At 42.5% G+C, this 15,587-nt stretch overlaps 1 protein-coding gene across 3 annotated transcripts in view; it reads right to left on the minus strand.

The window, feature by feature from the left end:
• LOC117424629 (rab11 family-interacting protein 4A-like) overlaps nucleotides 1-15,587 on the minus strand; it is a 70,674-nt gene that overhangs the window by 15,790 nt on the left and 39,297 nt on the right. For all 3 annotated transcript variants that reach the window (XM_034928533.2, XM_034928535.2, XM_034928536.2), the window contains 3 exons: nucleotides 5,247-5,476; nucleotides 4,005-4,196; nucleotides 1,991-2,125 (listed from right to left, as the gene is read on the minus strand). In XM_034928533.2, coding sequence (XP_034784424.2) covers nucleotides 1,991-2,125; nucleotides 4,005-4,196; nucleotides 5,247-5,476 — 557 coding nt within the window. The remainder of the gene's footprint in view (nucleotides 1-1,990; nucleotides 2,126-4,004; nucleotides 4,197-5,246; nucleotides 5,477-15,587) is intronic.

Genomic DNA, 15,587 nt, shown 5'->3' on the forward strand with positions numbered 1-15,587 from the left:
TCGATTTTCTATTCGATTTTAGAATTATATAACACACACATTTAACGTGTCCTTGTCCAACATTTTGATTGGATTGCACCAAGTTAGAGTACCCCACGTCCACTGTTTGTGATGCATGAATGTATCTATATTTTAAAATGTTTGATTTTCCCCAATTAGGCCTGCTATCTCCACTTTCCATGATCAATGCATTTTTCTCCTCTGTACACAAGACCATGTACAAAGAAACATCTTAGAAGCTACAGGCAGTGTTGCAAAAAAAAAAAAACAGTGGGAGACCTGAGACTTTGATCACTGCCGGACCGTAGCATTGTCTGACTCCCAGCATTCAAAGCACTCTTCTGTGTACAAGCACTAAATGGATTAAATATATAAACAGGCGGGCAGCGCGGTACAGGCTGGGGCACTTCCAGAGCTTCTCTTAGCAGTGCCTTTAATGATTAAAAGGATTCTTCAGCGCTGTAAAATGTTTATAAGCTGAAAAGTGGGGCATCTTGCGCTCCCAGCCTCTACCCTGTTACACAATCACTATCAACCTGATACCTCTTTGTTCCCTAGTCAGGTCGAGAAATCTAATGAACTCTTTGTCAGGTAGAGACATCACTGAATTGATACAATACTTTTCTCTGTGCTCAGCTTAACTCCCTCTCTGCTGCACTCAGACACAGCTCTGTGTAGCTCTGTTCCAGCCTGCCTTGTTCATGCACTCCAAGGGAAATCACTTAAACATAGCCCTGGGTCTTGCTTCTAAGCCCCGGGGCTCTGTTTGATCAGCCGGTTTTAGAAGATGCAGCAGAATTTAAGATAAAGGAGTCTTGCACTCTAAACCCTTCATCAAATCCCCAATACCATCCAAGATCGAATGAATGATCTGTAGAATGTGGCTCCTCTTTCTCTCACAGATTGCTACAGCTCAGAACTTTTTTTTTTTTTTTTTAATTAGGTACCATCACAGTTAGTGTGCACTGAAACTGCAGTTTGAATGTTATAGAGATCTGAAATTGCCTTTATTGTTAATTTCCAGTGCAATCGATACTAAATTGTATTTCTTGAACGAAACAGTAATAACATTTAAAACACCTGAGACAGATCAGGACTGTTTTAAAAATACCACTGGGATGCCTTCACAGTAGCAGTGCATCATCAGATCACAATAATACCAGCAATGACAGCACAATGGATTTGGAACATTCCAGGTGCCTATATTTAGACAGGCATTAGGGTAGTATTTTTCACTGTGTCATTACAGATAATAATTTTGTTCAAGGCTTGGCAACCGAAAGCATCTCCACAAAAAGCCTGCTAACCTTTAGAAAACCCCAACTACAGAGGCCAGTCATGCTGTCAACTTTGATTCAGTAGCGTGCGAGCGATGCACATTTTTTTGTGCTGCTTATCAGTTTTCTATATCCCTTTGCATTTTTACATCAAAGGCAAATCCTTTCCTGTATTTGCACAGTAATGTTGTAGTTTTGCCATGCTTTTCACATGATTATCCTTTGCATTTACATAGTTTGCCAAGATTTTTTTAATATACTTTACAGTGCTTACCTATGCTTTACCATGCTTTCACTATGCTTTATTACACTTTGCTATGCTTTTAGCATGGGAAACTTTTCATAAAATTATATTATGCTTTGAACCACAAGACATTTAATTTGCTAAAGCATCTTTTGAAAACCTCATACTTGAGACCTACCGAATGTAGACAACTGAAGTACATGGCAGGTAAGATGTATGGGATTAAATTGTTAGCTACAATCAATGTAATAAAAGCCCACTCCCTACCTTCCATTAGATTCAGGCTTTTTAACTCTGATTTGGGCGGATTCCCACAATAAGGACACAGGATTAGAGATTACCCTGCCTGGGACGGCCCGAACAACACACACAACCTTCTTGAAGAATCCAGGGAACTGACGGATTCAAAGGAAGTAGATAACACATGGTCCTCAGTATGACATGCACAGACCTGCAGCCTGCTCAGTACCTGTTGGCTTTCAAGTTCTTCAGCCTGGCCTCCAGGTCATTGAGAAGGTTGATTTTCTTGCAGCACTGGGAGCAGTACACATCCAGCATGTCATTATTGTAGACGTGCCTCGTCTTCCTGGGGGTTTGACCGGCACTGTGGAAAAACACAAAAAAGCCACTGCATTATGTGAAGCCGTAGAGGTGCAGGGATTTAAAGTTAATCATACTTTGCCCTACTCTTAAGCTGCTTTGGTATCTCTTTCACTGTGCCTTCCTCCCTTAGTTCAAGCTGCTCATTTCCATTAACGTTTGCACCTTTACCTCTCTGCCTGTCCCACAGCAAAGACACTGGCTGATGCAGCACGTGTAAAGTAAGCGGAGCTGAACATGAAAAGGATGTTGGGGGCTCTAATAAGGGTGGATGAAAATGAAGTAATACAAAATATGGAGTCTAAAAACCTTAGGAACCTTTTAATACCAGTAACATAGAGTGCATCCACATGACAACAACCAGGTGGAGCAGCGTTTGAGATCTCTGAAGGAATTCTAACACTGAGGATCAGCTCAGGTTAACTGCTTCACCAGACCTTGCATTAAAATGCATGCACTGCATCTTTATATGTCATCTATGCGGAGAAAGGTTTGTTCGGTAAAACTAGTCAGTCAACTCTTTAATGAAATGAACTCCTCCCAAAGGGACTGTATGCATAATATGGGCTCCTTAAGGGTGTAAATGTTAGACGATATTAGCAGTGCTGTCAGGTAATTAGCTCTCCCTTCATTTGCATTATGACCTGGACAACTTTCTTATTAAGCATCCCCCCTCCCCATTGTTAAGTTATAATTGGAGCCATTAGTCCAGTTATCTTGGCATGTAAGTGAGCAGGAAAAGAGCAGAAGTTTAGTAAGAGTATCCGATGCCAATCTTAAAGGATTTTTTAAAAGCAGTACCCCTTAAATTTTTACCACAGTAAATCTGCATGGTATTGTTGGAGTTTTCCCCCCTGATTATATTATGCATTTACCAGGGTTTGCCATGTTTTCTTTATATGCTTTACCATACCCCTCAGTGCTTTATTAAACTTTTCTACGCTTTTGCTATGGTCAAGGAGACTGTTGATGCAAACAGGGGCTTGTTAAGTGAGCAGCTTGGCGAGATGAGCAGCAGCTTCATAACTCTTGCTCTTTCTGCTTCAGGTTTTGAGCAGAGGGAATAAGATACACATCATCCTTAGCACTCTCTGATTACTTCAGGCTAGGAATATTCAGTCCAGTCTCTGCAATCTGCTAGATGTATCCAGGAGGTCAAGCAGTTCTCCTCATTGCAGCAGCTGGATTTCAAAATAATACAAGAAAATAAAAAAAAAACCCTGCTATAGTCAAAACTTCAAAACTTTTTGAGATGTACACCTGCGGCAAACTGCGGATCTAGGGGACTGGAAGCGAAGAGGCTGATTCCACTGGCCGATTGCTTTCCGATAGACTGCTGTATTTAATTATGTTTGCAATACAATTGCCCAGCAGCTGTGGAGTAAACTCCAGAGCGCTGAGATCAGAGATCACTGTGGGGTCCTGCAGGAGAGGAGTTGACTAGACTGCCTTCAGCAGAACAGATCCATCGAGACCTGGAGAAGCCTCCGAGTCGGGTAAGCTGCCTTCCCCTCCACGCTCCGCAGGGACCCCTCTCTTCTGACAGAAACACCAGCAGCAAACATCTTCTGTATTGCCCCTTGATGTTTTCAACTTGTTATTCCTTCACTATTTAAAAAGGTATGTTTGTTGCTTTTCTAAGCCTTTTCCAACCAAGGCAGAAACACTGGAGTCACCCAAAAATCAGGGACCCTGATGAACTAAATACAATGCAATTCAAACCGATATAACATCATATCATGCCAGGGTATCCCCAGGCACTTTCCAGAAATACAGATATCTTCTAGGCCAGCAGAGAAAATGAGTAACTTTGCAAAATAGCTACTACAAGTGTAAATACTCTGGGGCAGGCTGGGAGTCTGTAAGGGACTCTCTAGACTCACCTGGAGGACACGGAGGAGCCAAGGTCAGAGAAGCCGTTGGTTCTGGTTTCGTCGTCAGGGCAGGGACTGCTGGGAGTGTAGTCCACATCCTCCCCCTCCCCGTAGTCCTCGAACTGCTCCTCGTTGCTGATGAGCGAGGCGGTGGAGCGCGTGGACAGGTCCGACGCAGCCGAGGGGTTGTGTGGAATAGACCTGCGACACCAGACAGACTCGTAGGTAACACTTGACACGAAGTGTCTCCACGATCCAGAGCCTGAACCAATCAAACCTCCATCCAGACCCTGAACCAATCAAACCTCCATCCAGACCCTGAACCAATCAAACCTCCATCCAGACCCTGAACCAATCAAACCTCCATCCAGACCCTGAACCAATCAAACCTCCATCCAGACCCTGAACCAATCAAACCTCCATCCAGACCCTGAACCAATCAAACCTCCATCCAGACCCTGAACCAATCAAACCTCCATCCGACCCTGAACCAATCAAACCTCCATCCAGACCCTGAACCAATCAAACCTCCATCCAGACCCTGAACCAAACCTCCATCCAGACCCTGAACCAATCAAACCTCCATCCAGACCCTGAACCAATCAAACCTCCATCCAGACCCTGAACCAATCAAACCTCCATCCAGACCCTGAACCAATCAAACCTCCATCCAGACCCTGAACCAATCAAACCTCCATCCAGACCCTGAACCAATCAAACCTCCATCCGACCCTGAACCAATCAAACCTCCATCCCGACCCTGAACCAACCAAACCTCCATCCAGACCCTGAACCAAACCTCCATCCAGACCCTGAACCAATCAAACCTCCATCCCGACCCTGAACCAATCAAACCTCCATCCCGACCCTGAACCAATCAAACCTCCATCCAGACCCTGAACCAATCAAACCTCCATCCAGACCCTGAACCAATCAAACCTCCATCCAGACCCTGAACCAATCAAACCTCCATCCAGACCCTGAACCAATCAAACCTCCATCCAGACCCTGAACCAATCAAACCTCCATCCCGACCCTGAACCAATCAAACCTCCATCCCGACCCTGAACCAATCAAACCTCCATCCAGACCCTGAACCAATCAAACCTCCATCCAGACCCTGCAGTAGTTCCTCATCTCATTGTTCCTGTTAAACCTAGAGTGGAATGACCCTTTTTGATTGATTGGACACCCCTGACCTAGATGAAGTGAGAATGCCCGGCCCAGCTGTAACCACGTTGTTGAACTCACTTGTCTGTGGGAAGGAAGAGCCCCCCCAGCCCCTCCTCCTTGTCATCTCCCCTGCACAGGTCGGAAGCCTCGGAGCTGTGCATGCTCCCGATGGCGCTGTCCATGTCCGACTCGCGGTGGCCGTCTCGCTGGGGCAGCGTCATGCCGTCCTCATCAGGGGGGAAGATCTCGCACTCTCCGTACGCTCGATCACACACCACGTAGGGGCGTCCCAGCACCTCCTCCCCTCGCTGCGGAAACACGGGAGAACAAACAAGAACCGGATTATCTCCGGAATTGATTTACTGCACCCAAGCAAGGTGCTGAACTCAACAGATTCACAGAGGGTAGGATGAGAGGCATACATGGAAGCTGAGTAAATAAGTTTAGAACAACACTGTAACGCTGTAGTCAGGAGCCATGGTTATAAGATGCTGCTGTGTGTGTTCTACCTTATAACTGATATGAAAGTGTTTCTGCATGATCTCCGTTGGGAACAGCCCCCTCTAAAAACAAGACTATAAAATAACATTACCACTAATTTAAAGAATGATGTCAAGCCCGCAGTACAGTATCACCATTTAACTTTAGTCTTAATTAACAGGAGTGTGTGTTTCTTCAGTTTTTTGCGCATGGGATGGGATGAGCACTGTGGACCTCCTAGCGTTTAGGAACCTTTATTGACTTATTAATGGACACCATTTCCACTAGCCTTAACCCCCTCCTTGTCTCAGCGTTTAACACACTGCAGAAGAGACCACGTGGTAAAGAAAGCCTGCACATAAAGTTTCTGAATCACTGTGACATTTTTTTTCTTTTTATAGTTTTCCCTTCCCACGCAATCCATATGTAAAGTGGGCATAGAGATTTTAAATTACATTTCCATAGTAACGCAAATGCAAAGCGCACAATGTTAGTGGAGAAACTCAAGGATTGTCCGGGTGCTGCATTGCAGGTAGCTAAACTGGTTACAGCAGCATGGAGGCAGCACACATGGACGAGGCCATACAGTAACGATGCAGGGGATTAAATGATTCAATTAGTATGACCACTGAGGTCTGTTTAATTCAATTTAACAATAACCTGGACAGGAAGGGCCAAGGATGTCTCCTTGTGGTCTCTTGGGTATCACACTGCCTTCAGAGATCATTGTTTATGACTCCCATTGCATAACAGATCCATTCCACCTATTTAGTGTGATTCGAAGTGCTGAGACACGACACGCAGGCTACAGATTTGTAGCACAGGCTTCAAATGATTACCCTATCCACACTACTTAAATATTGGGCAATCAACACCCGTTAAAGACGTCCTTCATTCACAATCATGTTTTCAAAACGCTCATTATTTTAGTGTGAATAAGTCTGAAAACCTGCAATGGCTCAAACTGCAGCTCAACTTGATCTCTAAACCTGCCCTGGTTTGCAATGCATGGGCACAGTTAATGGGGCCACAGTGCTTTATATGTGATTAACTCCACTGTTTGTTATGTAAACCAATGAGCTTCTGTTTGATACACAACAGAAAAAACCCGTCCGCCCAAATCTCTTCTGCAGTGACATCCTGAAACCGAATTCCGTCACTGAATACTGCATGCTCTCTCCAAGCGTTCTCAGGCTCTTTGGTTTTGGTTTACAATGTGATCAGGTTTATATAAGACACTCGAGTGCTTGTAAACAATACCAGCACCGCTCTCTGGGCTGGTGACAATGCTGCCCTTCAGGGTAACAGCCCACTGAAATCCAGCTCGCCATTACACCAGCCTGGTCTAGAATGAAGGTTCTTCCTACATGCACATTTGGTTCCTCCTCCAACCCTCCCCCCGTGTGGGATGTCCCAGGTACCACTTGTGTTTCAAAGGTCTTCCAATAAAAGAATGAATTGACATCAGGGGTCAAGCAACTGCCCCTCGATCCCTTGGAATGCCCCAGCTCTCCAAGGCAGCTTCAGTAAGATGAGGCACTCATCTAAGATGGCTCATAAACCTAAACTAGCTGTGCAGTATAGAGTTACTAATGATACCTTCTTCATAGGATCAGCTTGGGATAAAAGGCTCCCATTTAACCACAATAGCAAAGATACCACTGCTTAGTGTGTTCTGCATCAGTAATTACCAGCATTAATTGCAGGACAGAACTGCACAGCGTTTATTGCAGTCAGTTACTGAGTCACAAAGTAATGCATTTCAAGGTCTCTCAAGCATGCTCAAGTTGTTGGATTCCTATTTTGTACGTGGCTTTTTGTTCTTTTTAAAGTAAATTACAAACAGGAGCAACTGCTTGAAGATATAGCACTTTGATCCCTAACACCCATATTAAAATTCATCGCTGTTGTAGAACTGCAAACAACGGGCATTCTAGAAGCGGAATCTGGAATCTAAAGAGTTGATTATTCAAAAAAAAAAAAAAAAAAGGTGCAAAGTGTATGCTGGACCAGTGTGACAGGACAGAACGACAAATTGAAATAGACACTAAAATAAGTAAAAAAAAAAACATTCTCCAGGCTCTTAAAATCTGCTAGGAAGGAGCTCCTCAAAAGTGCATGGCCCCTTCATTCATACCTTTCTCCTATTGAGAGAGAGCAAGGCGGATCACTATCTAAGCAATTCTATGCATAGCCATGTGGCTCTTCTTTGAACTTATCTGTTTCTCTGTCATGGCCAATTCCTTCACTGTCCTTCAGCTGATCTCAGAATAGTACTTTCAAAATACCAAACCCACTGACTCACGCTTGACTCACGCAGTACTCCCAGCGTTTTCAAAAATTTTACAAAAATAAAGACCAGCGCGATCCTGTTTTGATGTTCAGCTGTTTGCACAACGGCAGCATCGTGGCAGAAATAGGAAGAGAAACCTCTCATTAAAACCACGGGCATGTTTTATTTCTGATAATAAAACAAAGGGGAGATGGATTTATTGCACAACAAAAAGGAAGATAACGGGAGCGACAAGACAGCTGAGATGGAAAGCGTTGACTAGACGCGGCTCCCAGCACAGAAGAGGCGATAAATCCGGGTCTTTGTCAAGAGACCCTCTTAGTATTCTGCAGGAGCAGAAGACCACCCACACAGCAGCCAAGTCTCAATACTGAGCTCCAGACCTAGCTCCTTCTGCACCCTTCACATTTCAGTTATATACTAAATGCCAACCACTGTATAAAACTCTTAACAGTGCATAATACAGCCATTGCAAGGTCTCACTGGCAGTGTGGGGCTCATCCACTGCTTGCTGTAAAACCATTTTATAGCAGTCAGATTTTAGTAGATTTTTTTAAATACTTTTATGTCCTTCTCAATGACACCGCAGGGACAAAAACTCCAGTTGCATAGCAGTTTGATCCATTCCTGGTTTGACAATGAATTTAATAAGACACTCCTGAGCTTGTTACCAATACACTGTGACTAACGAGGCTCGTATTAAAATCTGGAATGAGTGAAACTGCTATGCAATAGGAGTCTGACTTCCCTGTACTGGAGAATCATTTAGATCTCAACAGCCACTGTTCAGTGCACAGTATTTCCACTGTATACTAAGCTGTAATAGTTAGCACTAAAAACGCTTACTTGCTGTACTCTGAAGTTTAGGTGCTTCTGTACTTTCCTGTTTGCTTGGCAAGACAGTGGGAAAAAACTGGTTGCTATGGAGACAATCTCCCCGGAAAGAAAGTGCTGCTGTTTGAAGGGAGGGCTCTGGCTCCTGGAATAGGTTTTTATTACAGTTCTCTTCGACACCGAGCTGCTGCTGCAGCTATAATCATGAACGGCTTCAGATTTGCCCTCTTTTCTATTTCTGAACAAACAAACGGCAGACGCGCAATTGAAACTACAGAAACAGCATTGACAGACATCATGCAGCAATCTATAGGGGTTTAAAGCACAGTTTGTTCTGCTCACGGAGGACCTGAAACACGCAGTCGGATAATACGCGGAAACAAATCAGTACAAATTCCTTGACCAAAGTTTTGCCTTAATGACTTTATCCATAAACGTAGTATTATTATTATTTCTTAGCAGACGTCCTTATCCAGGGCGACTTACAATTGTTACAAGATATCACATTATTTTTACATACAATTACCCATTTATACAGTTGGGTTTTTTACTGGAGCAATCTAGGTAAAGTACCTTGCTCAAGGATACAGCAGCAGTGTCCCCCACCTGGGATTGAACCCACGACCCTCCGGTCAAGAGTCCAGAGCCCTAACCACTACTCCACACTGCTGTATTTTCTACATGATTTCAGCTACCATTACATCTAATTCACTAATTATAATTCACTATTTATTAGGTTCATTCACGGTTAGGCAGGCATGTTGACAGTAAATTGTACAAATCCTAGATTTTACGTCATTAATTGATCGTTTCAATATTTTTTTGAAGAGTAAGTCACTGTATTAATTTGTATTAGTTTATATTTCAAGTTGTAACCTGCAGTCTACAGTCACACCATGTTAACCCTGAATCCGGACGCAGCCCGCAATACTGGCAGCATCACAACAGTGTTTCAGCACATTTACACCCCCCAGAACCTGATCACTGCAGCCTGTTAGCATCATTTATGAGACTTGAAACTCAGACTAGCCCTGCACCCAGTCACGGCTTTCACAATTTGCCTTGTTTAGGTATATCATTAATAAATGACCAGGTTGTAGGAGTTTGAAGAATCTGGCCATTTGTAAACATGCTCTGAATCAACTGATCACAGCATGACTAAGTCACACCTGAGCCCATTGTGAAAGCCTGCCTTATGCAATGGTAACCTCTCCCTGTGACGTAAGCTGCAAACATACACAGAGCAGGGAGTGTTAATAATGCCTGCCCCTCCAGCAGCAGCTCTGGATGCACAAGGGCAGAAAGCATCCTGCTACCTTTGCCAGACATCTCTGTGGTTAAGAATAGGTATGTGGCTTTCAATACAGCAAGGGGACAGGTCCAGGTACAGTAACTTCTACTCTGAAGATACTGAAGGTTTCAGGACACTGCTTCACACATGCATTGCTCTTGCATTTCAGACAAGAACAGAGCCATTGACAAGCCTTGAAAGGTCAGGCTGATTTTGCATTTTCGTTTGGCTGTGCAGAGTGCATTTCAATAAAGTAAAGCAAACGCAACGCCCAGGTAGATAAACAACATGCAGAATAAAGCACACACAGATATGTGACTGATCAGAAAGACACATATTACCATACCGTACTTCTGTATGGCTTTTTAAAAAAGCTGTTTATTTTTGCAGCGTGTTTATTCATGGCTACATGCTTTTAGTGATAAAACATTCACATTTTAAGAGAGGACATCGCAAATTGCTTCAGCTATATAGGAAAATCAGCCCTCTTAAACCACAAGGACAGTCGTGCATCAGAACAGCCTGGTGAAGTCTGCTCTTTAACAGGTGCATATTCTGCTGAAATTCAATTTGAGGGTCTGACTGGGGGCTCCCGAGCTGCAGGTCAACAGAGCAACGTATGAAAAAGAAAATCAAACAACACCAGCCATCAGGTCTCAGTCCCAATGCTTGCCTGGGAACCTCTTTCCACTACAGCCCTGACTCACATGGAGGAGGCGTCTGCAAATCTTCACCTGAATCCTTCATATCAAAACCGCATGATTGAACAGCAGCTTTCTGCAGAAAATTCAATTTGCACAGAATAATTAAATACTGTGTCGTAAGTGTATTCAGGAGTTTTTTTTTACTTGATATCCACCTTCAGTAACTATTTAAGTGTCTATAACTGCACTGTCATTACGCCGGTGTAATTAAAAACTGACAAATATTTATTTGTAATTAAGCATGCTGTTGTATGTGAACTACCCACACATATGTGTAACTACTGTGTTATTGCAGTGTAATCAGAGACACTTGATGTCAAGGACTGTAGGGCTGTGTATTGAGTATACAAGTTGGATTATAATAAGCAGTATTGATACAGAAACCTCGCCCCTTCGAATATCAGGAATCGCACAGACGAGTAAGGTAAAGCTTTTCATATCATCTGGCATCTTAAATACAGCATAGCTCCCTTGGGGATCTGCATGGCTTCCATATATAATTCATAACCAAGGCGGCACTAATCTCTCAGACAGGATTTCAAGGAACTTATTACTGTAATGAGGTGCCCCAGTAAGCAGGAGTGCTTCAATCCAGCCCACCGTGAAATCTAAAATAATACATGAGAAGAACTGCCGAGAGCTCAAAGCCATCATCTCATGCCGCAGTGGCTGATGGGACGAACTGTCAATTCACTTAGAGAGACTCTTCCACCCTGGGGACATCCGGGGGAGCGGGACAAGGCTAGAGGATGGGATCCAGGGTCTGTGCCTGTACAGTGAGCTGCTGCTGCTGTGCTGTGCTGTTCAGGGACAAAGACAAGCTCTTCCTTTGAGGCAGCTCATTAAGACAGATGTGCCATTGTCAATGGCAAACCCCCCCCACCCTAAAAGGCTATTAACAAACACTATTAACACACTGTAACAGGACAGGGAGGGGGTTAAAATCCTCCCTGCCAAACACACGTGCAAATGTGTGTTATTGCAAATTTGTTATTGTGTTACTTTTTTTATTGTTTTGGCAGTTGGCCCGGCCAATTGTAAATTGGTGCCAGCTGCCTATATCTGTTTCTTTGGGGAATATAAACCCCACAGCCAAATCACTGGAGACAGCTGAGGAGAAGGACGCAGGGAGGTGTGTGCCCTGTTTCTGAGCAGTACTGGGTGTAAATCTGTGTGTTTGTCTACTGGCAAACAGCTTAGCTGTGCGGTGTGTTAGTTCAGGTGATCCTGGCGGTTTAGTTAGTGCTCGTTATTAAAAGTGTGTGTCAGCGGTAAACTCCCAAGTTTTGTGTGCTGGGTCTCATTTTAAAGGGCAAACGAACAGTGGTGAGAACACGTTAAAATCAACACAAGTGAAGACCGAAATAATTGATTTGCTTTTTCAATTTCAGGGCTTACGGTAATGGAGCTTTGCAAAGCTGACAGTTCGAGAATTCACAAACTCTGCTAATTCTTGGTTAGACCACGTTGGTGGTGAATTGTACATGCCCTTTACCTCACTGTGGAAGGACTTCACACACAGACAGCCTTCAATATTTCACCATTTGTATGTCAAGATAATGAAATAACCAGGGAGCACTCTAATATTTGTTACAGACATTCTGGGAACTGTTGTTGAAATGCATGCCGGTCTGCCAGCTTCCAGCCATGTTCCAGTGCCGTTTCTATTGCTGTGGCCCTACATGCAAGGACTGACGCAATCTCAAACAAGCACTTCATGAATCCCTGTTAGGTGTTTATTAAGGTGCCGACAGGTTTTTTAACACGTATTACCATTGTGCACATGGTTCTGCTTGCTCTGCCTGTGTGATCTGTAACATTAAGCAAGAGTGTGCTTGTCCCATGATGACAGCTGTACAAGAGGCATCTGTAAGGTTCGATTTCTGTCGTTTTTCTATAATGCTGCTCTCAACAAATCACCTGCTTATTTGCTTTCATGGGATGGTTGAGCATTTTAATATATCCTGCAAATGAATTGCCTTGATACATTATTTAGTAGACTGGGAGCTCTGGAATGTTCAGTCAGCAAACAATATTTCAACGACATGGAGACCGCGGGGACTCGTAACAGCTTCTGTTTTAGAGACCCGGGACACCCTGAGCTTGTGGGTCAAAAGGTCACATTGTTCTTAATCTGTATTGTTACTTTGTGTTCCAAACATGGTGTTGCATGCTGTTTAAAAAGTAGCTGAAGGCTGAACTAGTGGACCAGCTAATAAAAAAAACAAAACAAAAAAAAACAACTTACTTGCGCATTACATACTGGACAATACAGGAGTAACAGTTTTTATTGATTTTTTTTTTTTTTAGGGGAATTAGTCCAAATTCAACCATAGATTGTGAAGTTCAAATTCCAAGACCGAGGACAAACAATTAAAATGCTATCGCGTGACATAAGCTGCATGTCAGCAGCTTATTTTTGAAACATAAGTCAAAAGCTGTATATTTTTTGTAAATAAATTAGGGAAGCAGAAGTCGATCTCTTGATTAAGCCTGCCGGTATCACAGTCTTCACTTTCCTTGTTTTTGTTCGAAGAATTTCCAAAATACTGAAGACAATGGTAGCAGTTCTCCAGTAATGCTATCAGTTACTATAAGATGAACTCTGCACTCAGACACTTCTGTGCTATACGGTACAATAGCAGCAGATAGTGTGTCCATTTCCGGTAGCACAGGCTGTGAAGATATGTTAATGTTATTGATGACCACAAACACAGCACACCTTCTCTTTCATCACAGCTTGTTTTTCTTGCCTCATGGATTAGCTTCCCCTTATTTGAACAAACATGTCCAGTCCAATGTTTGGCATTCCCTCTTCAAAAATATCTTTAAAACTCCACCTTTCACACACCACCACCCTCAAATAATAGCAAACTTATATTATTTAACCACAAGGAATGCCACGTAAAAACCCCAAGATACCCTCCTAAAAGGGAACTTACTTCAGCCACTATGTCCACATTTGGTGCATATCTCTACTTGATCTGTATCGTACACACCACTGCTACCTCCAGTACCTTAAAGCCTGCTGCAGAACGAACAGTAACACATACTTATTCCTCATTCAAGAGCCATTTGGTGGACTACAAGTAGCTGTGTAATGCATTGGGCCATGTATCAAAATACAAACGATACACTACAACAGTACAATATATAATACAAAGAAAGTATCACGATTCATCTAGACACCGTGAGTGCCTGTAAGACTTCCATAACGAATAACTGGTGCCTGACCTTCACACACACACTACTTTTATTTTCTCATGCAAATTCAAGGCACAGGCAGTCAACACAGCATGTTGCATTTGTGTAACTCATCCTTTCACAGCCCTGTAAATCATTGCCACATCTGCTAACCAGTCCTCACTCTGCACTCAGCAATGCATGCAGATCTCCCAATCTCCCTGCACCCAATACAATCAGCTGTTATCATGCATCAGAGCCATACTCAGGGCAGCCTGCACTGTTGGAGGATCCTTTTTTTCCTGAGGATTGTATACCAACATTATCAACAGGACTCACACACACGGGTTTAAACACAAGGTCGTCTAAATGTGCAGTTATTATTTGTCAGACACAAGGCTGGGTGAGTGGGTGCAAGGGAGGTGGCTGCACTGTAAAGCTTTCCCACTTATATTTTAACCCACCAGTTCTGCTACAAAATTAAATATCAAGACTGTAAATCTACGTCTGATTGATTGCCGTTGTAACTATTGTGCACATTAACAAATAATTAGACTAGATTTAGTATTTATACTTAGCTATACATACCATGTTCTATGACAGTGGTTTACAGTGGTTTACAAAACAACAAGGTACTTTAAATGAGGACACATTTGTAGAAATGTGACAACAAATGCAAGATCCTGATTAAAACTCGACATTTTCAGCTAAACGTTCAGGGAAATTCTGTAGCGTTTGATGTGGTTTTTATTTTAAATTTACCAATTAAATGTTGTAAGCTTTACAGCCTTCATGTTTCTGTGCATATAGTTCAGGACAGGTCATGAAATCTCTAATTAGAATTATTACAAAGTGTGGGAATCTGTCGGGTCAAACGAGCGTTGAAATGTGTCCGGGGAAAAAGAGACTTTAATAGAACTTTGCTCTGTTCTTGTTGGCACACAATCATTGAGTTCATTTCTATCTCTTTACAAACAAAGGCAATAGGAATCTGCTGGTGTTATCACACCTGCTTCACGTTGATAGGTTTCCTGTGTAAAGGCATGGTGTGCGAGACACACTTACACACACATGATCAGCAGTTGCCTGGACTCTTGTATGTAAATGAAATGTCACCTTACCCATTGCTAATTAGCGACATTTTAACACCTGCTGGCAGATAAGTAATCCAGTTATTCCTGATTGCAAAACAACCTGAAATAAGATTTGAACCTCGAGCAGACTTTTCCTGATACGTTTTTAGATATAAATTGTACCTTTTAATCATTCTGGGAGTGGCGTGAAATATATATATAGGCATTACTTCCTATAGAAGATATATTTTTAACAGTCAACAAAGTATTTATATATACCGAGAGAGAGAGAGAGAGAGAGAGAGAGAGAGAGAGAGAGAGGGGGGGGTTACTTGCTAAATCTTAATCTTCTGTTGTAATTAAATTTTCCCCTTTTTCAAACTAATTAAAAAAATCAGTTCAAGATCTAATTTAAGGTCCATGTTATTATTATTATTATTATTATTATTATTATTATTATTATTATTATTATTATTATTTTAAATAAATATGTATATTTATTTTTTAAATAACATACAAGCAATCTGATAATACAAACCTATTCTCAAATCTATAACTTTA

This window comes from Acipenser ruthenus, chromosome 19 (genome assembly GCF_902713425.1).
Source record: "Acipenser ruthenus chromosome 19, fAciRut3.2 maternal haplotype, whole genome shotgun sequence".
Classification (NCBI taxonomy): domain Eukaryota; kingdom Metazoa; phylum Chordata; class Actinopteri; order Acipenseriformes; family Acipenseridae; genus Acipenser; species Acipenser ruthenus.